The sequence below is a fragment of the Plectropomus leopardus genome, chromosome 6 (assembly GCF_008729295.1).
Source record: "Plectropomus leopardus isolate mb chromosome 6, YSFRI_Pleo_2.0, whole genome shotgun sequence".
Classification (NCBI taxonomy): domain Eukaryota; kingdom Metazoa; phylum Chordata; class Actinopteri; order Perciformes; family Serranidae; genus Plectropomus; species Plectropomus leopardus.
The window spans coordinates 15,715,174-15,742,270 of record NC_056468.1 but is presented as its reverse complement, the minus strand read 5'-3'; the positions used below and the strand labels follow the sequence as shown (position 1 = coordinate 15,742,270).

The window sequence follows — 27,097 nt, the reverse complement described above, 5'->3', positions numbered from 1 at the left end:
ACCCTTCTGACTCACTCTATTCTACTATTATTTTCATGGAAACATAGAACAATAGAAACATCTGCACCCTATTCATATTTGAGTTTTTATAACTTCACGCCACACTGGAGTACAGTATGTAACGTACCCAAATCTGCCGCTGCTGCTGACTCGCCTTAACAAAACCCCCTCACTGCCAGCTGGGACATGCAGCATAGCAAGCCAGAGAGACTGAGACCAAGTGAAAAAAATAAGTAAAGAGGGGAGGAAAGACGCAAATACAAATAAACTAAACTAAACTAAACTAAACTAAACTAAACTAAACTAAACTAAACTAAACTTAACTAAACTAAACTAAACTAAACTAACAAAGTGCCAAGGGGAATTCTAAATAACTGAATCCAATGCAATGAAAGCCAAGATTCTTAGAAAACAAGCTAACTGAGCCCCAACTTATTATCAAAAGTCAGTTTATGGATGTGGGTTATCTCAGGAGTTTTGTTACCCGGTCACTACAAGGTCATGTAGGAATTAGATGAGTGTTTACTTTCTGTTCTAGAAGTAGACGACACTAAAACACATCCTTGTCTTGGTGACCAAGGTACTATCAGCAACTATCCTACAAGCCCTGTATTTAATTTTCTTTTCCCTTTAAAACAACAGGTGCTCTAGTTCCCCTGAGACTATGACAAAACCACAGACTGTATATAAAGATCGCTATATACAGTCTATGGTCAAAACAGTCACATATTGTTTTGGATTACAGATTTCCCATGAATGCAATAAGTGATACTTTGATTTTGCATTAACATTGGTTTTGCAAGACAGACTTTGAATACTAAATGAGCAGTAATCAAATCATCCAATGATCAACTATTAATATTAATCAACACTGAGTTGCCAATGCACTGATGGGAATTTAAGAAGGAAGTACTATAAAGACTGAAATTAAGGAGGCAAACAACACAGGACTTTTCACCAGTAAAACCAGTATTCTGGACCATGTGAAACCATGAGAACTTTAATTTTAGGATACTTTGTCGCCATGTTTCTTTTCCTAAACCTAACCTATGTATCATCACTTTCTAAGGCAAGTGATAATAACATAACTCTCCATTAAAAATACATATTTTTAAGATATCATACAAACCATTATCTATGCAAATTTGTAAGATATCATATGAACTGTTGTATGAGGATATGTTGGTAATTTGGTGGTGTATTATTAAATCACGAGATATTTTAATGTCTCCACAGATACAAACACTGGTATCAGTTAGTATAAATATTAATATATATAGTGTCACCTCATGTGCTTGTAATTTTTGCATGGCTGTGAAATCCTTGTGAAAACTATTAGAAACTAAACAAACCTGTTTGATTTATCATTTTTCAGGAATTTATTACACGCCAAGCCCAGATAATTTCCCAGACTGAGGTATGACGCAGACTTTGCTGTTTTACAAGCCTCCCATGATGTTGACAGTTTTCCTTGCCAGCATATAACATAAACAAGCTTTCAAAATCCTTTTTGCTCAGGAACAATGTACGTGATGACCAGACAAAGTGAAAAATTTATGTGGCCTTAACAGAGAGTGAAAAACATCACGTCTGCTGGCAAAGTTAGAATGGATAGAAGACAGGCAAGCACAGTTGCTTATCATTACTACAGTGTCTGCAATGCAATCCATATGTGCAAGGTGATACAGCATGTTCTCTTTTAGTCTGGCCAGCTCTAACTAATAAATCCAAGTCTGCGCTGCTGTTTAAAGGGAAAAAACAACTCATGCTCTTTTACAAATTCTTATGGTTTAAGCTAACATTTGTCAGAACAGCCGTTTGGTCTTAATCTAAAATCAATAGTTTCATGTTTTGTGAGACTAAAACTTGATTGCATTGATGTGACACGTTTTCCTACAAAAAGTAATGCACCATAATTCATACATAATTCAAATAATGATGAGTCAGTAATTTGTGTATAACCTATATATATTGGAAGGCTGTGATCACATGATCAATGCTCTGATGGGAGTAAAGAAGGAAGCGGTGCAGCTCGGTCCAGTTAGAAATTAGGTTGGGGTGGTGGATGGGTCACAAAACACAGGAATTTCTCCAGGAGATTGCTGTTTTGAACTTTGAATCATTTTAAGGGAACTTCTTCACCATGTTTTTTTTCTAAATATAACTTCTGCAACTTTACATTAATTACGTAACTTCATGTTAAAGACATAACGTCATCCGTGTACTGCTAATACGTAGGATGTCATACAAACTGTTGTGTTTGCATTTTTGTAGGATATCATACAAACCGTTGTATGCGGATACGTTGATTAATGTATATATGTATGCGTTTGCTAAGGTTAGGGGTCACAATTCTCCCATGATTCTCGGTAGGAGAACAATTTTCCTCACTCCACGCCATATTAACCAAGTAATGATTTCTCTACAATTTTGAAATCCCAGATGCATATGTATATGGGCCAAAGGGTGCTCTCTCTCACAGACACAGACACACACACATACAAACATAAACACACAGCACACACAGAAGGGTTCAGCGCTTTCAGACCACGGCTCACAAAATCCCAGACTCGACATTCACTGTTCGAAAAAAAAAGAGACAAAAAACAACAAACATTCCACAGATGCTTCAGCAGTTGACTGGGTGATGCCTTTATATGGAAACCAGTAAACCTAGGGGTCAGTTGAACGTCTCCTAGTGCTAAACACAGTTTGAGGAGCACAGATGGAGAGGAGAAGTTGCACCTATCATGGTGATGGTCAAAGTTGCTCATAAACTGTCCACACACCTAAATTATAGAAACATACTTAAGTTCTCCATCCCTATTCCATCTACTTTCTGTCTCTTCTATCAGCACTTGAGTTTGTGACGTGACTTCAGGTTGCGCAACAAACAATGGCGCTTCCAAGCCCAAACTCAGTTGTCTACCCCATGGCGGACAGACCAATGGCATAACCAAACACAGGAAGTGGACTGAGGACAGGAAACTCTCAAAACAATACAAAGTAAACTACTGTGAGTAAATATAGAGTTTGTGAGCACAAAGTCGAGAGTCCAGGGATCAGGAAAACAGAAGAGGACTGAACTTTTTCTCTGAAGCAGGGGTTTGGAAGAACAAAGAGTGCCAGATATTATGTCTGAATTGTTTTGATGTACTGGACTGCTACTAACAACTCTTCAATGCTAACAATGTCATCTTTAATGCAGTGTTAAATGGGGAAACAAAAAAACAAACAAACACAAAGTCAAACTACTGGATGATGTGAACAAAAGTAATTTGTGATTAAGCACATCTTTGTATACTGCACCTTGAAGAAGTTTTTGATGGCTGGAATGTGGCTGGCACATTCTGTCCTTCGGAAGTCCTCTACATTTTGGCCGACCTGCGGACAAACACAGGATGTAGACACTTACATTCATATCATACCTCTGTCAGAGGGGACTAAAAAAAGGGGAGGATGAGAGGCTGAAGAACAATAGGATTCACATTGCTGTAGTCTAATCCAATATGGATAGATGACTCAGTAAAAACATAAAAGCTCAAATATTAAGTCATAATCATGTACAATTTACAGGATATCATCATAGAACTATGCAGCAGTATCTACCAAATAACTAGGACTGTCAGCGTTAACGTGTTAATCGCAATGTGATTAAGGTCTGTACATAACACGTTTTTTTGGTTTTCTTTAATAGCATTAATCGCTGGCCAACAGTCCCAGCATCATACAAAACTAGAGGACCTGAGGAATCCTTTGGTACAAACCATGTCATGCCTGCTGAGTAACACTCCAAATTTAGGCTAAATTTTGACAATGGAAAAAGGGCATGGCCGTTTCACAGCGGCCCCTTGACCTCAAGATATCTCAATGCAAATGTGTTCTATGGGCACCCACAGAAGTCTCCCCTTTACAGACATGCCCACTTTATGCTGGTCCCATGCAGATTTTTGAGGTCATTCGATTCCTAATGAAGCCAATCTGATATGAATTTCTTTATCTTGTCAATATGCAATTCAAAACTGTTTTGAAATGCAAAATATTGGAATTCAAAAAATGTGATTATAAAATGCGATTCATCGTGATTAACTGTTAAAATTCTGCCCTTAATTACAACTTTAAAAAATCAATCAAGTGACAGCCTTATTCTAAACCTTTCAGAATTTCTTTCTTGGACTAATTCATGACCAGAACATGTGAATATGTCTTTCTATGACTGTATATGAACTTCTATCTATGTACTACAACTACATGTAAAGAAAGGTACTTTGAGTGTCCCAAAACCGTCCAATAAACACCAGGCATGCCCTGTGATTCACAAAGTTTTGTACTTGAATGACGCACATTCTCGCAACATTTTCCCACGTCAGATGCCTTATAAGCCTGTGTCAAAACACGACCACAGAATGTGAATAAGTCAAGTAGCTTAGGATTTTACGGATTAATGAGTGTATAGATTTTTCCTGTGACCACGTAAGATGTTAAACCCATTATCTTGGAAATACTAAATTACTTTGCTGTATCTAAATGAATGCTATTCTGTAAGCACTTGTGTATGTACCTGCTATTTTCATGTGTATGTGCAAAGCTTAGGTCTGTTTGTGTAATTATTGCTGGTATGTGTATTTATTTAACATGATAAGCTTGAGCTTACATGAGCTAAACCTCATGAGCCTGTCTGCCACTCACCCAGCTGATCATAGCAATCCGGGGGCCTCCTGTCTCCCCAATTCCCACTTTGCACAGTCCATATTGAGGCTTGGAGATGTGAAACTTCGCTGCCAGCTCTGCCACACCACCCGCTGTTAGAAAGGAGACAGGATGGAAGGGAACAAAGGAAAAAAATGAGAATGATGGAGAGGTCGACAACACAAATGTAACATTTTTTCTCAATAGCAGATTGTAAGAATGTTCGAATATTTTCTAAACACAGGAGGACATGTGAATTCCTTTCAGGCCAAACTAAAGACGCCGACAAGTTTCATTCTTGCGCTTAGAAATCCAGTTTGCATTTCAGACAAACATACCACCTAGACAGTCTGTCTTACCTCCAGAGTCAGCCAGTTTAAGCTTGTTGCTGAATCCATCATATGCGAATATTGCCCTGCAGACAAACAGACAAACACACAGGTCACCTAGAGAGAAAAGTGTGTGGCAAGGAACGATGACACACAACAAACCGCACAACATGAGCTCTTTAGCGAAGGCTATGACAAGAGTCAAAAAACAGGCTGAATTTTCTGGACAAAACGACTACTTGTTTGATTTCTGGTTGCCCAAGAGCATCCAAAACTTTCATATCCAAACGTGAGCGTGTGGACAGCTGAGTACTCCATGTGTTCAGTCTTTCATTGTGCATGGGGGACACACACACGGGCACACATGCATACACAGATGTGTTACTGCCCATACTTTGTCTAAACCATAACAAGCTTCCCCACAGTGCAAAGCATCTCAACAATGCAACAAAAGATGAGTTCTCTTCAATTGTAACACATGCACTTGTTCACTTTTTTTCCCTTCCCAGAGGTCTTTACAGTGCATGTGTAAAACAGGAAGGCAATATGCAGCACAATAACCTTCATTTTCAGTTTTTGCCTCACAGATGGATGGCTCCTGAATGTGAAATAAATGCTGTCAGTGCTGTTCACAGCTAGGGGTTGTTCACAGGGTTTTTGACATTTTGCAGGTGAAGACCTGTCTTACCGCACCCTTCAGTCAGTCAAACTGCAGGTCACTGTGGCAACTCAACAAATCAGGATGTGTTTGCATGAGACCAGCGAGATACGACTCCACTGTTGAACAAACATGCAGAGTATTGTTTTTGAGATGTTAGCTTTGTTGCAGAATCTCCCAGCAGAATTGCACGACTTCATAATCAACCAAATCAAAGACAAATGGGATTCTTACTTAGGTACCTTCTTTCTGGCTGTTACACCACTAGTTCAGAGTCCAAAATGATACCCATGTGTTATTTGACATGACAGGCTTCCAACATAATCCTGATTCATGTGTGTGTTTGAAGCACAACTGGGGGTAAATGTGTGTGTGAGTGTAAGTGACTTTATGAGGTGGCCTGCAGAGAGATGAATTGTTAGAGCTTTATGGGACTGTGTGCATGTGTCAGTGTCTGACTGTGTGTCTGTGTAAATTTGTCTCTGTAGGACTCCTGGGGGTGTGTCAATAACATCTGGAGCTGGGTAGCAGGAGCGTAAGGCCATGAGCAGCTATTACAACAGGCCAAAGGTGAATGGTCTGTGTTTGTGGATTTGTGTCAGGAGGAGGGAGAGAGAGAGTGAGAGACAGTGAGAAAATAACAGAAAGTATTTGTTTAAAATGTTTCGGCCTACTAAACAAAATCTACAGTAAAAACAACAGCAGTTTGGCAAATAGGGTGGACAGCTAATTCAGTTAGCATCTCTGAATGACTCTGTTATTTTTTCCTGATACAACAAGTCTCTGTCCAGAGAACAAAGAGCGACGAAAGTCAATTGGTATGCGCGTGAGTGTGCTGACAACACAATAACCATATTGTGTGCTCCATTGAGCATGCTGCATGCCAGCCCTGCATGGATGAAACTGCTCTCTTGTTTTTTTATTGTGCTGATAATGCTGACAGGTGTTTAGTGTATATCTATCATATAATGAAGTATTTTTTTAAGTATCTTTAAATAAGCCTTCCTCAGAGTATATAAAAACATGGTAAAATTCTCCAGCATTACACGAGCAGACTGTTCTAGCTGTTTTATTACTTGCTTTACCCACTTAATCATTATATCCACATAACTTATGATTATTTATCAAAAATCTCACTGCGTAAATATTTTGTGAAACCAACAGTCAACCCTATAACATTGTCACAATAATGATATCAAGGTATTTGGTCAAATATATATTTCATTTTCTCCATATTGCCCTGGATCCAGAGGCATCGTAATGGGAAGAAAATGTGACTGACTGCTCAGGGCACCAATGGGAGGGGGGCCTTCGAAAAGCCTGGAATTAAAATTTTGGTTTTCTTTGCAAATTTTCATTTGGAAGTATTTAGTGCCATAACTAAATTGATTTTGGGGAATAAATTGTTAAAAAACTAAGCTTTGTAAAAAAACAGTAATGTAAGCTCTGTAACAGCCCCTCTCACCACTTAAAGGTGCAAAATGGTTTAGTCCGCCCCAGCACTAGAATTAATCTCTAAACCCAGCTCTAGCACCAATGTCCATAGTCATGTTTTTCACCAAGAAAGGGAAATTTGGGTTCCAAGACAACAAAATAAAGAAAGAAAGTAAAGGTAGAGAAAACATCATGCATGACAGAGACATGAATCAACAGAGGAAGGGCGGGGGGGGCCCTGAGAGACTGCTTATGCATACGGCCCAGAATTTGGTGATACGCCCCTGTCCGAATCATTCATGTCTCTTCAGGGACCAGCCACAATATGTACAGAAACAACACACTCCACTCCCTCATTAGTCTTACCAGCATTCAGAGCTTAGTCTACATTTACTGATCCTTGGTTCTCAAGACATTCCTAAAGGTCACAATTCATGAGCAGTCAAGGTCAAAGGTCGCTGTGCCTCTGAAGGAGTCTTAATTGCATGTGCAAATTCTCCACCCACAGGGAACAGGCTTGCACACGAGGATACACTGTGCTGTAGGAGACTCTTTGTTCTGCAAGAGCTTTTACTGAGGTGGAGTTTGTAAAGATCCTATTTTCAGGCATTTTTCTCCTCAGGACTTTACTTAATTCCTGTCTTGGACCCTAACAAGGTCGACGGGTTCACAAATATGCAATTTAACAAAAGCAACCAAAGTAAGAAATAGCCAAAATCTTTCAAATCTGTTCTTGCAGGAGGACTTCATCCCTTTAATAAACTTTAAAGTATTATAATGCCCTTAGGAAGAACACATATCTCTAAAAAAGACTGGCACAATAATGTTTATTGAGGGGATCAAGCTGCCATCCTGAACCTTTTTTCTATTCTTTTTCTGAAAGTCTCATTTTAAGAACTGTAAAATGAAGATTATCTGCATGCTTGAAACCTGCTACTACAGTATTTCTACAGTGCTCTGAATCTTCACTGCTGACATGAAATCAATGGACTATCTTTGAAGAGAAGGCCTGCAAAAGTTCACAGTTCTGGATATAACATGTTTTTAAAACTGTGCTTTACTACACTGCTATTTACTGTAACTCAGGATAATGTCAACCTCTGTGGTAAACCACTGATTGATAATCTGGATATGCCAGCAGTGTGGTGTAATGAGTACAGAGAGACAGTTCACCCTCTCTTCTCACACAGGTGGTTAAAGGAATACTTCTCCCTCAAAATAACCAATTGTTTATCAATTACTCACCCCATGTTACGTTGAATGTGCGAAGACAACTTTGTTTTTCACTGCTCATTTCACAACTCATGCAGTAAAATCCAAGTCTCATTTATCCAGTCATATGCTCAATACTTCCAGCTCTCCTCAAAGCCAGTCTCCAGTAACAAAAACAGTAACTTTACCTCACTGAACACAGGAGCTGCTGGTCCACAGCTGCCTCGATCAATTAGTTTTTTGCATTATAATGTGACTTTGGTGTTTTAAAGGGCTAGTTTGGATTCACCAAAATCACACAATAATACAAACAGACTACCAATCGAGGCAGTTGAAGACCAGCAATTCCTGTGTACAGCGCGGTACAAAAAAGTGTCAATAGAGTCTGGTTTGGTAGAGAGCGTAAATAAGTTCAGTTCAGTTTTAAATGTTAAGGTTTTAGTGAAAATGCACATGCTTGAGAAGAACTGAGCATATGACTGGATATATGAGACATAAGTTAGCTTCAGTTGAACTTCAATTCAATAACTGAAAAGAGTAAAGTCTGCAATTAATATATACAAATGGTTGTTTGGGGGGTGAAGTATTCCATTAAGGTTTATGTTAATATTACAAGTGTATACCCTGCTGAAGTGTCCTCTTCTGTTCCTGACAAATGATAAACTGTAATGTTCAGCAGCAGCATTTTGTAGTAAAAAAAAACCATCTCTCCTAACAGAGCAGATAGACCCCCATTCCTTCACACATGTAGGTTTCTTGAGAGCTACACTGACTGATGAGAAAAACAGACTCACTTATGTCTGTACTCCAACCCACCTCCAAACTCAGCCAGCTATGACCTCAGCTCTGAGAGAGGCAGGGAGGGACAAAGGAGAAGAGAAGAGAAGAGAAGAGAAGAGAAGAGAAGAGAAGAGAAGAGAAGAGAAGAAATATAGGGAAAGAGGCCATCACGAAAAGGAGTAAGGGGCATGATAAAGGGGGGAGAAGGTGACACTAAGAACAGAAAAAAACAATGATGGCACAATCTGAAACAGTTTTTTTAAGTAACTAACAACGAGGACTGAAATCTGTGCATCATTACCAAAGCCAGCCACTCAGTGCAGCTATAAAACAAATAAACAACCAGAGTATACAGAGACAAGGGCATACATACAGCACATAAACACAGACTTGAACACACACAAAATATTCTCTAAGCATGAGCCAGTAACAATAGCGATTGTTTGTTTTGGACTACCCGAGCCCCTGTAATACCTCCAAACATGCTACGCTCTACCATTTCAAGATGAACATAACAGAAGCAGATGGGGATCTGTGCTGGAGAGGGCCTTGTTTGCACTTATCCAGGCATTCCACTACACCAGGCTAAACTGTGAGCCATTTCAGTGTGGTAATATGCAGGAAATGCTTGAACACAATGCACACACATCTCTTGTATAGTCATTTCTATTAAGACTTTGGGAGATTTTCTTCCTCTGTGCTCTCATCCAATTTTGCTTTGATGCTCTTGGGGAATGCATTTCATTGTACTTGTGCATTGTTGTAGAACAAGAAAATGAATCTGTGAGAATGTATTTTGAGCCCCTGAACCGATAACTATTTGTCATATTCCTTGTTCGCTTCACTATGCCTTCTCTCTCCATATATTCTGCTGATATCTAACCATCATTACTACTAAATTCATTATTCTGACCCCCGTCTCCTACAACACATATTTTTTTCCCTCCTACTTTAAATCCTGTAACACAACATACTTCTTTCACAAACCGGAGCAATATCTCATCCCCATCTTCTCTCCCTCGACTCCACACTTCCTACCCTCCGTGTCTCTCTGAAAGGGAGATCTTGTGGGCTCATGGGTCATTTATTCATTCCATCTTTGCCAGCGGGGGAGATATGAGAGATTTGTGGTTATGCACGCTGCTGCAATATGATAAACTGCGCATGAAGAGAAAGATATGAGAAAATGGATGAGAGGCTGGGAGCTCCCGCCAGGATTCACTGTTCAGATTAAGCTCTCCATCAGATCGTTCTTTCGTTCTTTTTTCCCCTTGCTCTTCCGCATATTGCACACACATCCCCAGTGGTCCCGCCAACTCTCCTGCAAGGCATTTGTCAAGACCTGTGATTTTAAAAGTGCAGTCATTTGAATGCTTATTTTATGCTTTAACTTCTTTCAGATTTGTATTTTCATCTACCTTTCCACAAGCTTCCTTCTGTTCATTTTCATTTTACGTCATATGTTTTTTTTTCTCCCCTTCCCCTGTCAGCCCCCCGACTTCTTACTCTTGGCTCAAAGCTGACCTGGGCTCCCAGTGCTATTTTTAGTCTCTCTGTCTACCTCTCTGTCTGTACTGGAGTGGGAAACTCAGAGACGTCCCCACAGCACACAGCGCTCATTTCCTCTCGCCAAACATGGGCAAAAAAAAAGTCCAGCCAGACTTGACTGCTGAAAAAGTCATTTTTCCCCCCCTGTCCGGCATGTTACTCATATAGTGTCCATGCGGCGACCCCAGCGGTGCACGCATTCCTCCGTCCGTCTGGACTGCAGAGACATGAGGAGGTTTATGGGTAGAGGTTGAGAAATGTGAGTAAGAGAGAGGAAGTGACGGAACAAAAGAGTGTTAGAGCATTAAATACAAAGACGTGGAGAACAGGAAAAAGAATGAATGGCACATTTGTGTGGCTTGTACAGAGAAGAACAGTGTGCTCTAAGGTGATGCATCACTGTAAACATCATGACTGAAAAAAGCAGCATGGTAAACCACAGGCACGTTTGAATTGTAATGTGGTAAGAGATGTTGCTAGGGAACGTATTAAACAAAGAAAAGTTTCATTGGGTTTGATATTGTTCTGCTAAAAAAAACACACACACACACACACACACACACACACACACACAAGGAATAAAGACTGTCAAACATCATCCACAATGCTTAAATCTGCAGTGACCCAATCAGTGTTTTTCTTTCTGGCTCCTCATTAAGTGATGAAACGTGAATGTCAAAATGATGTAGAGTGCTGGTGAGGGGTGGTGTTTATATAAACACTTCTGTGTGCTTATTAAATATCCCACTTGCAGAGAGAGTGCCAGAAAACAGACAGGGTAAGTAGGGAGCAAGGGAGAAAAGGGATGTGGAGATGTCTCTTGAAAAGCAGAAAAGTTGCAAAGGACACAGAGAAGAGCACACAAAAAGGGGTAGTCTTGGTTGTCATACTCATGGCAACTGGCTGCAGAGGATTGGTCAGGTGCCCTACAGAGAGTTAGCCGTAACAACTGTAATCCCCAAAGACCAAGCAGCTGGGCCCCTTAATACGAGCTGCTGAGCAGGAGGGGATTGAACTAAAGTCTCCTAAAGGACAACTTAAAATTATACAAGTGATTCCTTTAGTTTTCACAAATAATATACATCTCCTAACTGACTAGGAAAATGTAATTTACATTTGAATGCATCGCTCATTGGAAAACCATGTTAATGTGCTGATAAAGTCACAAGGCAAAAAGCAGACAGTAACCAAAAACAATAGCTATGGTGATGTTTATGAACCCCCGCCATAATGTGGGGTCACATATAGACAAGCTAAACATCCTCAAGCAGTATGTGGTTTATGAAGTAAGGTATAATATCACTTAGCTGTCATTATAACTGAAGAAAATCCTCTCCCACTGAGAACAGATTCAAAATGTGCCCCATGAGGCGGTCACTGTACAACACAATTACTTTTTGAGCAAGAAAGCGAAGCAGAAACATATTTTAATTATTAAACATGTATTGTCAAACTTCAGTCTGAGTCTAGTCTACTCCATATGTATTACTGTATGAGAAGTAAATCTGGCTTGGGGAAAGGCTTTATGTAAACACGTGGCAAAGGCTCTACATTTGGGTTATGATGTGATGGTAGTGACTAGCACAGAACCCAAATCCAATAACCAAACCATGCCAAGTCCCAATCAACAGCATTAACACTGTCAGGATACCCTACTGGAAACACACAACAGACGAGGAGTTCCACATTAAGCAAAGCCTAAATTTGGTTAAATAATTTATAGCAATGTTACTGTAAACAAAAGGCTTATATTCTCTAGGAAACAATACCCTAAAATTGTCCATTTTAATAGTTAAATAATGCAACATGAGGAACAATGCATCTGTAAAACTCGGAGCACTTCAGTGACATTTCACAACAAAAAACTTGATCTTCAACTTGTGTTTAATCCAGGCGCCTGCAGTAATCTGACCACAATGGCAACAAACAAAAAAGTTGTTGAAAAGCACCACACCTTATGCTCTGACAGTTCAGATCAACACATGTTTGGATCAAACATGAATCCATGTATATTCTTTTGAAATAGTAGAATTCGTTTTGACAGAATTTAACAGTCTTAAAAAGTTTAACGGTTTCTTTGAAAATGTATCAACTGAGTGAACTTGCAAGGCTCCAGGGACTCCACAGCAAACAAAGTAATGTAAAAACCACTGCTTTGACTTTGACAGTTGGCCTGCAGGATGTTGAGACATGCTGGGGTGGAAATGTGACCTAATTTTAGTCTTTAATGTTTGAATTTTCTTCTGTGTTTCTCTTATTTTACTTTGGCTATTCATGCAAAAAAAAAAAAAAGGACCAAACGTCAATTCTAAAACACATGTACTGAATAGGAGAACTAAAGTAACTTGTATTTTGTCACCATGAACATATACCTTTGCTTAATTTTTCATTGATGGAGTAATGCTCATACTTCTAGTTAGTCATGTTTAACTCCTCTTTTAATGATGACTGTGCACGTCAGTTTGAAGTATAAGTTGGCTGTCTATTTGACCGATAAGAGTACTTGCTAAGATCCACCCTCTGAGTTACACTGACTGATCTGTGTAGTATTTGACTGGGTGGAGGACACAGCAGACTCCCCTGGAGACTATTACAGACCACTGAAGCTATTTGGCCTGTAGAGAAAGGTAAATAGTGGGAGAAATGACAGAGGCGATGGAGAATAAAATTATATGAAAGAAACACAAATTGTAGCTAAATGAAATGTAGGAAAACAAGTGCACAAAATCGTAAAAACAGCAGAATGCATACAATATCAGTCAGTGGGGGATGAGGCAGTGAGGGCCAGACGGAGAGACTGGATGGAATGCTGACAGTAGGAGAGGAGGGAGGAAAATGTCTTTTCTCAGCAAAACACGGAGCCAGAGATGTTTTGAATATGACAAACTAAACAAATAAGTAATTAAATCAGTGCCAAGGACCAGTGAGAGAAAACAGCCCTCTGTGTGCTGAGGCAGACGGAAAGGAGCGGGGGATGGACAAAGAGAGGAAGAGGGACAAAAAGCATGCTGCTGTATTGAAGATATTGATCTAAACTGTTCCAAAACTTGCAACATATACACATGTAGACAGGTGTATGACACTGCTGAACAGGACTGGACACATGTTGTCAGGTGATGAGGCCGCGTGTGTAGTGCTGGACTATATGGGCAACAGCTGGTCTCGTGTTACAGCCATGAGTTAATCCACTGATAACACTAGCAGTCACTGTGTAAACAGAGCTGCACATGTACTAATTACTTTGCTTCCACATTTCTTTCTGCGTAACATAATCTGCACCTTCAAGAAACTCAAGTGTGAGTCAGTGTGTGTCAGAATAACACAGAATGAGAGAGCACCATTTATTGTGTTGCACTATTTCGTAACCCTTGGACATGCTGAAGTTTAGAATAGCTCAGTCTGTATCCTTCTCCTATCAAAGCTATAGAACATTTACAAGTTCAGCAAAAGCAAACAGTCTGGTCCTCTCTTTTGTGTGTCACATTTGTACAGTAAGCGGTGATAACAGAAAGGATACAGGTATGTTTACATTCAAAGGCACAATTTAACTCTTACTAAACACAGCACTAAATAGTATTATATTAAATAGTTCATTTACTTATAAAACTGTTAACGCTTACACTTAATAAAGAAAAGACTGATGTGAATGGCTATTGTATACTTTTATATAAATATCTCGACCTGAGCATTGGTATTAAAGAAAGCAGTGTTTTGACTTATCGAAAGCGTGTATTTTATAGTGAAGCTATCTAGTACAATTTTATAAGCAGGACCAAACTGCAATCATGTCACTTTCTGCACAAATACCTGCCTCACTGAGACATGTATAGCTGCAGCCGAATTTTGTTTGAGGTCTACACGACATGCCCCCTGCAGACCACACCCATCACCAATAAAAGAAAAACCCACTTGAACTCTGCTACAATACCACTTGTAGTGACTAAATATTAGGCCAAACATATTAAGTAAAGAGATTTAACCCTGACCCTTACTGTAATCCTAACCTTATCCGCCTCTCTTTTAACCTAACAGTTGATAGCTAGCTAACGTAGCTAGCATTTTTATCAGGGCCTCCTGCTTCTAGAGCAAATAATTTCTGGACCAAGGAGCAAAGGCCGCTGATGGTCGACTGACGGTGGGCAGGTCACAGAGCTGCTCCAGCAATACCTACTCAGCTTAACCCACCACTTCTGTTCTGCCCCGCTGCTATGGCAGATGGCCCGCTGAAGGCTCTCCACAACGCATTCGACAAAGACGATAAGCTACAATCAGTCCAAATCTTGCACATCAGTCATGTTTTTCTGACTAAAACTGTTAACCACATCTTGTTAATGGGGTGGTCCTTGTTAGTGCATAAGTGTGCAATAAAAGATTTTCCACCTTTAGATAATTATCAAGATATAGTCTATATATATATTACATTACTCAAACAAACAGCTAAAGTAAGATAAAGCATTTCCAGTCATGCCCAATTTTTTAAAATATGTTACGAAAGAGACAGCAGCGCTTATGGCTAAAACAATGGTGAAATGAGTGTTTAGGGTGTAATAGAAGATGGGTGTGTGAAGTTCAATGACAGAAGGGTGTGTGCTTAAGAGTGATGGGGCGCATGGAGAGGGAGTTCCAGCCCATTCAGGTTGGAGAAAAGCCACTCAGAAATAGGGCTCACACTGGGGAAAGCGATGAAAAGCACCAGGGGACATAGATAGGTATAAATGGGCAGGGTAAGTAAGGCGCATTCAACAATGGTGCACAATGGGAAACAGCCAAAGTGTATTGGAGGTTTCCAAGGGGGCAGAGGAGTATGTGGTTATTGGGGGCAAGTGTCTTGATGAAGTATTAAGGGGGTCTCCAAGGGGTAAATTGTAGTGGCACTTACAAGGAGGTTTATGGTATGTTCAAGGGGTCCGAGGGAAGTGGGCGGGAGCAGGATTTATTTTCCTACACCTAAGATTTGAAGGAGAGGAGAGGAGAGGAGAGGAGAGGAGAGGAGAGGAGAGGAATGACTGCCGATAAATCCTCTAAAATCTTGGTCCACTGGGATTGCTCTGGCATTTCCTGTGCATGCTGTCCCACACTGACGAACACACACACACACACACACACACACACACACACACACACACGCATATCTCTATATCACTCTATATCACAATTATTATGGGACCATTAAAAACATGATGACATCTTATCGTCAACCATTTCCTTCGGCTAAACAAAGTAAACTCTCTCAAGTATCACATACCCACTTAGACCTAATTTGGCCCGTCTTCTCCTGTGCCTCTCTTTGATCTTCCTCTTACTCCTCTTCACCCCTCCACCTGTCCTCCCATATTCCCCTCCTGTTAGCTCCGTCACTCCCCCAACTTCAATCATCCTGCTTTTCAACGACCTCTTGTCAAGACCACCCTGCTGAACTTGTCCTCACTCGCTGTGATTCCTTCTCTTTCCTCTCACGTGTTGTCCTTTCTCATCTCGTTATTCCTCTATATTTCTTACCAATTGTCCTCACTTATTCATTCACAGCCTCTTCCCAGCCTCCTCAGCCCCTCTCCACTCATCTCCGCCGCTTCATTCAGTCTCTCTCAACAAACAACCTAGCTTTCCCACCAGGGTCGTCAGGACAACGGCACCCCCCGACTCTATGCACCCACAACCTAATCTCACCACCAGCAAGCGAACAAACTAGACAGCAAAAGGGAAAGTTCCCAGTCAAGGCCCTGCAGTGTGACTTTGCAAGCACTAATAGTTAACCCTGGGAGTGTCATGATTATAACCTCGGTCCTCCTTTGTAACCATGGCGAAGTTGTTTAAGCAACTTGGTAAACACAGTGATGATACCTCACAGCATGAGGACAGCTATGGGAATGAGAGGAGAGGTGCGCCCTATTAAAGTGGTCTATGTGCGTTTATATTTTTGCGTGTATATGCATGCTAGTATAAAGCATGTATGAAAGTGTCTGTGTGTGTGCCTGATGATCTCATAACTGTGTAATTAGGAACAAAATAACAATAAATGTGTTATCTTCTGTCAAAAGACTTGTGGCTGTAAGACGCGGCTATTGTGCTTGGCAAGCTTACAAAAAGATAGAGACATAGAGACACAGCAACACAGAACATGACGAGGCCCTTCAGCCTGCTTTACTCTTACAACATTCATGCAGGTTTGGGCTAATTCTGTTCTTACAGATCCTAACCTTTTTAAGTAGAGCATATTCTTGATATGACATATATTTGGTTTATTTCTGGAAACAAAGCAACACACCTGTTATCTCTCCCACAAGATGACCGCTCATTTGGCCTGATTCTAAGACCACCATTCCTGACTTAATTCTTAAATGATTAGACAGGTGTGTGGGAGCTTCTCTGAACGATGGGAGCAACACAAGACAACATTGTATCTCACTTTCTCATGCTGCAGCATTCTGCAATCCAAGCGTGGTGACAGCTTTATATGGATACTTTGCCAATTTTTAACCAGGTTATCACAAACATGTGGGAAGTATTTGTCAATTAACTGTGGTAAACTTCCCTATATTAAACCAGTGCCTACATCTCACTGTCCCCTGTAGTAAAACACAGCCAGACAATGCAAAACGCACAATCTAGCTGAGTTTCATTGACTCTCTGGGCTCAAACTCCAGGCTGTATTTCTGCAATTTTGTCGTACCCCCTCTCTCTCAAACTCAGACCAAACTCCGATCAAATGAGAAAACTAGTTAGAGCTGATTGAATAGACCAAGATAATGCTACTGCATTGCCAATATTATGCCTGTAATATGTTTGCAAACATATTTTAGTGCCCTGTTTAGCTGTAATAGCGGGATTTGTAAACATAAAGTGGGCACCACACCATTTCGTACATTGTGAAAACAGGCTGAATCAATGGAGATCAGTCAGTAAAAGTACGCCGCGCTGATCAAATACAAACCACGATTCTGTCATTGCATTGCCTACTTTTCACCTCAAATGTTTTCAAAATCAAGTTTTGGTTTATCACTTAACTGTATATGAGATTGTTTGTTTCCAGACAGCCACCATTGTGTCTAGCGAATGATTTCACATAATGTTACCCCCCAGCAGGGGCATTTATTGGTCTGGTATAACACAGTGCATTCTTGTAGTTGTAGGTTTTCTACCTCTTAAGCAAAAGCAAATGCCATAGTCATTTTTTTTTTTGTTTTCTCTGGTCATGTAGCACCAATTGCAAAAGTATTTGCGTCTTTCTACTGCATAGACGGCCTAGCGTCATTAAAAGACTTCCCAGAAATATTTCTTTAAGATAGGTACGTCACACTCATATTAGATTATTAGTTGCAATGTACTTATGTGCAAATGGTTTCGTTTCACAGATTATGTCTTTGGCAAAGTCTGCAGCTCAGATATAAGTAAATATCAGTAGAAGAATCTATTTCTGTGATATCATTTCGTTGCTCCCCTAAAAAGGCCTCAGATGGGTTGAGAAGACACACGCACACACAGAAATGCACTATGCACTATTTTCATCTTCTTGCCAATGTTTGAAAAACACTGAACTACAGATGTTTTTAGTCAGCTATCTGACACACCCTTGGAAATACCACTCCGCCTGATACACTCAAGGCCCATTAGTTAGATTAAACAAGCAATTCACTTCAATCCAGCTTCCATTTTTCATAGCATTTGCATGAACATTTCATCTGGTTTCACAAACACACGGCCAAAGTTTTCCAGCAGAGCGTCTCAGCCTTGATCTTGAACTGCAGTGGGAAACAATAACGCATTTGTTGTGTCCACTGCTGTGGGCATAAAAAAGGACAGATTTCCAGCGGAAACAATGTGCAGGGAGGCATCTGGATTAAGGTCAACTGCTCCGAGGCAGTTGAATGAACAAAAGGAAGATTTGATAGAAAGGTCAGGTGTGAGGACGACTGACAAAAAAAAAAAGGTTTGTTGTTCACAGCGATCATAATATAAAACTTTTACGATAATAAAAACGGCGAAGCCACACCTGATGGATACAATGTCTTTGTCAAGGAAGCAGCTCTTTGTGTTTTTCTTTATACAGAAAATTGATACCGCGAAGAATAACAGCACTGCAGTGCCACCAAGTCATGAATCTTTTATTACCAACCTTTTGCATCTTCTATGGGGCAATTACAAGTCACACTTCAACACGGTGTCAATTTGTGGTCTTGCACCCAACAGTTTGCACGCTAAGGAGCCCAAACATACAGAGACACATAATACACACATACAGTATAAACCTCTGCAGTCATGTCTCATCGTGCCTGAGACCTACTATTACCCTGCAGCTTCATCTCAGACGCTAAATGAACCTAAACAATGTTTAAAGGAGCAGTAAGCAGTTGTTTAGTGATTACTGTTAGAATCATTCTCTAAGTCCATCTAAACAGAGATACATATAACAGCCATTATAGCCATCATTGTCATCATCTTACAACATGCCACCCACAGACACGCTCACACAAGCATCTAGGTAAGATAAAGGGTACTCTTTAGCAGAAGGCACAATCTACACTGTGCTGCTGTCAAAAATCTTGTTTCTTTAAAACCATGTTTATGGTATGAAAAAGCTTTTATAAAACCTTTATTTAACCAGGATACATGTGTGCCCTAATGGGGCACTTACATGCTTAATTCCTGCCCTAATGTCCCAGTCAAAACACTTGAATGGCCCAAGCACCACTCTGATCAGCCCTAGTTAGTGCTCAAGTATTCCAGTGTCCAGCCAAGAATTAAACCCCTCTGGTCAGGCCATGTTCCCATCCTGCTACCTCTCTTAATAGTGGTGTGACCTCAGAATAAAATTGCCCCTAATCCTGAATCCTTTGTGCTGCCCCTTAGAGTCTGTGCACACCACAGTGTGAAAGGCAGCCCCCATATTTGATTTTAGGGCAGAGGTGGGACCAAGACATTGTTTTGCAAGTCACAAATTAGTCGAAAGTCTTTGCACTCCAGTCAAAAGTTAAGTCCCAAGTCCTAAACTTTGAGTTTCAAGTCCTAAACAAGTGATAATGCAAATATATATAACAATGGTATATAATAAACAAATATACAATATTAACTTTACAAAAATCATGAATGCTTTTTAAAATTTTAACGGTTTTGTTAAATCACGCTTGTTTAAAAGTTACTTGAGCTAATGTTTGGTACTGTTGCGCTAAAATTAGCCAAGCATTAGCTCACTAACTATGTTAATATTTGCCTGAACTTCCGTTTTTTTTTTCTTTTGTGCAATTTCAAATGTCGAACAAAGTTATAAGTTGTTGTGTTTTTTTCTGTAATTTTCAGCCCACACATTTTGCATATTGCAATTCCTTTTTTTTTTTTTTTTGTTGACCACTGTAGTTTTTTGCATGAATTTATATTTAGTATCATTTTTTCCAACTAGAGCTAAACCTAACATAACATAACATAGTTCGTTGCGGTTCTTCTCTGCAACTTGACCAGATGCTATCAGATTGCTTCTAACAAAGTGGATCTGGGGAATTAAATATCTACTTAACACAAGTGTACTCAGGAAATATAGGGAAATTAACTGATTCATGGCACACTTTAAATTACATGCTTTTTAATCTTTTCGCTTGGGGAAAGGTATCAAGTATTTTCAAGTCAAAAGGCTCTAGTCCTAGTGAAGTCATGAATAATTGGTGTTCAAGTCCCAGTCGAGTCTTTTCTGTGTAAAGTCATTAAATTTGTGACCTGATTCTGACTTGGGTTTTTGCAGGTTTTCACAGAACCAATAGTGAGACAAGTGATAGGATACTTGCTTCTTTGGAAATCAGTATAGATCAATGTCTCACAGACAGCTACTGCAAAGTATTGCACAGAAGGATAGATAGAGAGAGAGACAGGGCGACAGGGAGAGACAGTGATATAGTGGACTGGGCATTGGTCCAATCCAACTGCCCTTTGGCTTCCCATTTACAGCATACAACTATTTATATCAAGGATCAATCCAACATGTCCTGTTACCATTCAGCCTGATAACAACACTGTGGCCTTTGAAGCCTTTTCCTGAGCAGCAATAGGAAACCAACCAGACAGCTTGTTTTTCGTCTGCATGTGATCAGAAGAATCTCTGTCGACGTAGAAAGCTATGACAACCTTTACCTAGCTAGATAAGGATTACACAAAAGCTCATGTTTCAACAGCTTCCGTTAATGTGGCATTTGGTTTTCTTTTTGAAAGGTGGGTGTTTGTGGATAATTAAGGAACTGAGCAAAAAGCAGAACCTGTGCAAGGAAGTTCAGGCAGAGAGTAACTTCTTGATAACAGTGTGATGATAATGGCTGTTTATCTTAAAAAAACACAACAGCTGACTTGCTGAACATATAATCTCCCTCAAGAGTCAGGAAACACTGTTCACCTATACACCAGCACAGGCACTTCAGTATGTGCATCCACACACAATGGCAGCCAAGCATTTACCTTCCTCCCTCTCATCCTCCCCACAACCACAGATGTATTAAATGTAGTGTGTAACTTTAGACCCAGGAAGGTCTAGGTTAATCATGCGTGAGCCTGTGGAAATGCTGGCAAGTAGCAGCAACACAAACACTCCAGGCTGATGCTGAAATAAAGGCTCCTCCATTTATCAACGGGAGAGTCCCTTCACAGGAGATCAGATGTGTGTGAGAGTGTGTTGCTTCTTAGATGAAAATGGGTAAGAGTGATTACTTGGGTTTCCCACAGACTGTAAACATCAAAGAACAGACGAATGAAGGTAAATTATCCGTAGCCAGATAATTAATTAACTCAGTAGGTTAAATGATGTGTTGTTTTATACTGGAGGATTATTCTCTAACAGCTTGGATAACATTTATAGACTGCTACTGAAATAAAGTGGCCTTTAAAAAAGAAGTGTTGCCAAAGATTAATTCCTATTTCCCAACAATGCTAAAACAAAAACTTAGAGGGGACACCACCTGAATTAAGAATTTCACATGGCTAGCGTTTCCAAAAACTCTCCTCTCAAGTACCACTTGTCCTGCAAGTTTTATGCTGCGTTCAAATGAAACTTGTGAACTCGTAGTTATGACGTAGGATGCCATGTACATGACATGTTTGGCATTCAAGTGGTTAAGTCGTGGGAGCACCGCTGCTAGGGAAATGGCAACATGGACTCTACTGTCGGCGTCTAGAGGTCACCAAGGCTAACAAATTAGCAAACTAAGGAGCGAGTCACAAATTGCAGGTAATGCAAAGGCATAGTGTTACAGGAAAAAGATGAGACCGCTGGGAATATCAACAGAAATATTATGTTCTAAGATATCCTCAGACATGTTATAAAATTAGCAAAAACAACTCTTTATAACTAGAATTAAAAGATACCAACGTACCATCTACCGAAAAATTACAGTCCATGACCGGTGTTTCAGAAAACATCAGCCAAGACATCTCAACTTGTGAACTATTCCAGAACATTTCCACTTTCGAGGTTGTAAATACTTTCATGGGTATTCATACGTATGTCATGAACATGGTAAACACGACATCAAATGAGCACAGCATTAGATCTCTCCCTGCTGAAGCACAGCTGAATTAATGATCGCCTCGTTATCAAGCAGCTTCAGGAGTTCATAATGAACTGATCATTTGAATCAACTGTGTCAGAGCAGAGAGAGATCTAAAACATGCAGGACAAGTGTACTGAGGGAGAGGTTTGGGAAACACTGCAATAGGTTATTTACATGGCCTAGAGAATCTCAATCAAAATTTGTGAACATGAGCTACTCTCTGTCAAAGCAAGAAACCAGAGAAGAAAGTCTCAAACTTGTGATGTCATCAAACATAAAGTCTGCTGCTCCGCAGACAATAAATAGGAGCCTTCTTGTGGTTCCACAGAAAGTTTGTTTTCTTTTATTCCATTATAGTGTTCTCGGCTCTGACACAAAAACATTTCATCCATAACATTTTTCCCAAGTCTTTGTCTATGGAGCAGCTTCAGACTTTACACTGTATGACATCACAAATTTGAGAATTAGCACTAGTTTTTTGGATTTGGGAGAAGTTAGAAATAACAGGGAAATGGGTGTAGTTATTCTTCCCGGTACCTTTAATATTCGCAATACCATTACCATTTGGTGACATATCACATTGCAGCTACCACTGTGCCAGAAAAAAGGGTCACAAGTGAAGGCTTTATATCATTCAGCAGTAAGTTCTTAACTTCTCAGTAAATTCTTAAACTTTTAAATCACTTAGGAAAAGCTATAGTAAAATTCATTCATACACACAATTTAATACCTGACTTGGGTCCAGGACTAGACTTTCAACACACAAGTTGAATGAAGACAAGATTAATCTCTCCCTGAATACTCTGTCTAAACTGAATCACACTGTTACTACAATGAAAAATCAGATATTTACTTCATGCGTCACTGCCTGGCTGCTGACTATAATCTCCTGCAAGAGAACATAGTAAAACACTTAACACAGCATCAAAGTGTGGACAGCCAGAAAGAAGCCTATGAAGGTGTGTTCAAAGTCAAAGGGCCCACAGATGTCTGAATTCAGCCTACACCCAAGTCTGATGACAAGTGGTCAAACTGCTGCACAGCTGAATAGGAATTCACATCTGATGTGCTTTGCAAGGCTGAAACAATGCAGCAAAGACTTTTTATGATCTCTCCTCCTCTTTATTATGCTTAGCTAAACTGGTGCTGCTCTATTTGTTAGCTGGCAGGAAGACACAGCTGGTAGCACATGCTGCTTTGGTCTTATTGGCCGAGTTGAAATTATGTAAAATGTGCACAAACAACTCACTGAGGTACTTAAGTTGTAAAACGTTTTTTTAGTTTGTGCTGGAACTGGGACATACACTTTCATACAGATGTCAGATGTCAAACTGGATATAAGGCATGATTTCTGCTTATTCTACTTAAAAGTATTTCCTTTTCTGAGAGTTAGTCAATGTCCTTGGGAACATGCATTATCACTGTTTCTCTTTCTGTCTGTCAAGCGCAAACTAACACAAAACACATGCACACAGTGCAGGTTTCCAGCCTACAAGTGAGACACTTTGTGGTCCTCAGTGGTCTGGGACACTGAGGAGGGACCTCCAAGGCTGTATGTTGAGCAGAGAGGTTTGAATGAAGGATGCATTGAAATTGCACTTCTTTTCTTCTGAGTCTCGCCCACAAAGGGTCTGTTTCCCATTCAGGACACAAGGTCATTAGATAATACACACAGGGACCTCAAGGCCACACAGTGGGGGCGGGAACGTTCAACAAAACCAAGCCTCCTACCCCTCTCCATGCAAACTTCTCAACACCCCCGACTCACTTTAACAGTCTCTGCAGGATGCATATGCACATCCAGAGACAAATATATTCACATGCAAACTCACATAAAATCCCTTCAACACGCACAGGCACACACACGCGAGGTGGGTGTTTATTTCGGCGGTTTGACCGTAGGAATCATGACATCATCATGTCCCCCCACCACCTCTCTATTCAGCCACAGTAGAGTTATTTAGCTGTCTAAAGTGGGCTCCGTGAATGCTGAGGAATTTCTCTCCATTTCTCTTTTTCTTCTCTTTTAGGTTCAACCAAACATGTGTTTGTTGTGGATAGATGCATCTGTATATGTGTGTGTGTGTGTGTGTGTGTGTGTGTGTGTGTGTGTGTGTGTAAGTGTGTGTGTGTGTGTGTGTGTGATTTTGCATGACCGTTTGACAGGCAGTGGATTGGCAGAGACACAATGCAGATCTGTTGTTCACCGAAACTTTAGGGAAAAGCTCCCCAATGAGAAACTGCTGGATCAGTGCAGTATCAACGTGAGGTGTTGCCATGGGAGAAACCTCCATAGTGATACTGAACATGGAAACTTTTAGAGATTTTACTAAAAAGAATGGAAACTCAGCACGTTCTGCCTGGATGGGGAACTTCTTTCCATTCATGAAAATGTCCGAATTCAGCTTGTCATGGTTAACTCGTCGTGCTCTGAATCCCATTTCATTGAGTCTGCATGGCGTCATGAGAAGCCAGGAAGAAGGTAGGAAGGAAGCGGGCAGGGAAACTGTGTGGCAGAGGGAGAAGCAGGGCAGAGGAAGATGAAACAGAGATGGACAGAATCAGTCCTCTACTTCCACATTAGCACACATGTGTGTTGGCTTGGGCCTTGGCCTCCTTCTCTAAACTATAACTTCATAAAAGAGGGTGGATACGTGGAAAGAGCCGGGTCATAGTATATCTAATTCTCCCTGTGCTAGCTGAATATAGCCAGTGACATGTCAGTAGGTGGAGATGACAATACCACACACACACACAGTAAAGGAGAGGAAGAAAATGGAGAAAGATTGTGAGACAGGGAGAAGGGTATTGTTTTGGAAAGATGGATAGGTCACCATAGATACAGACCAGCCAAACCCTGTGACAAAAGGACAGAGTGAGCCAAGTGTCAGGTGATCAGATTACAGCATGACATGGCTCACATAATCTGCCAAAGCAGAATTAATGAAATACTTCAACTTTTCATGAGTCGTCTAAAAGCGAAATTTACGTTAAAATTTAAAATAGTGAGTGTTTTCTTCTGGTTAAACACTTAATTGTGTCCATTCATACTTGTTTTGTATCCATGTTTCAAGATCAATCTGCACAGATAGTACTGCTAAATATTGTTCACTTATTGTACTCAGTAGTTGCTCAACATCTCTGTATTATTGGTTAGTCGTGTGTATGGTGTTCCAGTATGCTGTCTATCAAATTAAAGAGCCTCTCCCTGAAAGACAACCCCTGTCAGAGATCAGCACATCAGCAGAAACACGATCCTCAGCACAAAGAATGAAGCTTCGCTGCTCCAGGGGAAGAATAGCAAAGTCACTGAGCGCAAGGCAGGAGTGATGGCAGCGGGCCGCCGGCCAGGTGCTGCGCTCTGAGCCGCACCAGCCGCCTGGCGTACGTAATGAACGCCAATCCACACTTTACGTCAGCTCTCCTAGAGGATGGAGAAAGTCAATGCGCCCCTGTGCTACTAAAACAAGCCTGTGTGCATTTGTTATTACTGGAATTGCAAAGATAGTCCAGGTTGCGTGCTGGCCACCTCCATATCCCTCATTGGATTAATTGAAATCAAGCCTCCTCTTACGCAATAGCCAACCTGGTTGTGCGTAAATGGCTACGACAGTGAAACAAGATGGAGATCATGAAAGTTTCATAAAGTTACTGTTTGTCCTTCGTATTATCTAATCATAATGACGCAGAAATATAAAGTTTGCAATTAATGTAATGTGTTAAAATACAAACTTATAAGATTCTGGTTTCCCAAGCAGATACAAGTTTGTTCAAGAGCATTTTGTGTTACCAGTTGGTGGAGGAACGGGGGTTGAGGATGTCCTCTTTAGCCGTCAGCAGCGATAGGTTGTAGGTATCAAGGTTGACCGTCTGCGAGCTCATGATGGCAAAAGTTTCCAGACCACTCCCGCAGCTTCTCTCTAGTCTCAGGTCCCGACGATTTTCGGGGTCGGAATATGTGCTGGAAAACAGCCACAGCGAAACACGGAGGGTCGTCCACGGCCAGGAAAACAGCAGTAAGAGTATGCTGGGGCATGCAATGTGGGGGCTTAAGTTCCAAAGTGGAGCGATCTGTGCAAGCGCTGCGCACTCACAGCGTGGAGGAGACTGCAACTGCACACTGGTCTTTGTGCAGCGGGGTAGAAGAAGTTTTCACTATAAAGCCACACCTCCCGTTGAGAGAGTGGAAAGCATAATGACTTCACTAGCTGGGTCACTTTGGAGGAGACGTAAGCGCTCAGCTACAGATCATAACCGCCTTGTGCATCCTCCTTATCCTGATTTTCACTTCTTAAAGCAACTTGCCTGCGTTTAAATTGTGACTGACAGACTCTTTGGTGTGTTAAAGAGTGTTATAGCACCATCCACACCACCATCACTACTGTTTGCATAATAGCAGCATTTGCATGATAGCTGAGGGTCAACAGCACAGAGCAATCATATGAAATCATTTTTTGCATTTTTTTTTCCACATAATTTGAGGGAAATCCAGGATGTTGTGGTTTACAGGGGCAGTGTGGCAGCTTTGGATCTGTCACTCACTCTTTGTCTCTTTTTGCCTTTGAATCACCATCCTCTGGCCCTTGGCAGACTCCAGAGAAGCCATTTAAAGTGCAGGCAATATGAACAAGCCAACGAAAGGCCAATTTCATGGGAACTGAGTCTGAAGCAGGCTGCAAATAAAAAAAAGGGGCTGTTTCTCTGTTTAAGAATGGCTGGGGGTCTGTTCAATAGCTGCTCAACAGTAACACATGCACACACAAACTGACCACACCATTGTACACACACACAAACACTGCCATGCACTGTTGCACAGGCTCACACATGCACAGGCGCACAAGCTGTGAACTCTGGTCAAACTCAAACTCCAGACATGCAAACACACATAGACACTCATGCACTGGTTTTCCACTGTGGGGCAGTGG

At 40.7% G+C, this 27,097-nt stretch overlaps 1 protein-coding gene across 1 annotated transcript in view; it reads right to left on the bottom strand.

The window, feature by feature from the left end:
- The window catches only part of LOC121944494 (drebrin-like protein A), a 36,953-nt gene extending 10,641 nt beyond the window's left edge, over positions 1 to 26,312 (bottom strand). The window contains 4 exon segments of the mRNA XM_042488301.1: positions 3,310 to 3,384; positions 4,690 to 4,802; positions 5,049 to 5,104; positions 25,963 to 26,312. Coding sequence (XP_042344235.1) covers positions 3,310 to 3,384; positions 4,690 to 4,802; positions 5,049 to 5,104; positions 25,963 to 26,054 — 336 coding nt within the window. The 5' untranslated portion in view covers positions 26,055 to 26,312.
- Positions 26,313 to 27,097: the final 785 nt, after the last annotated feature.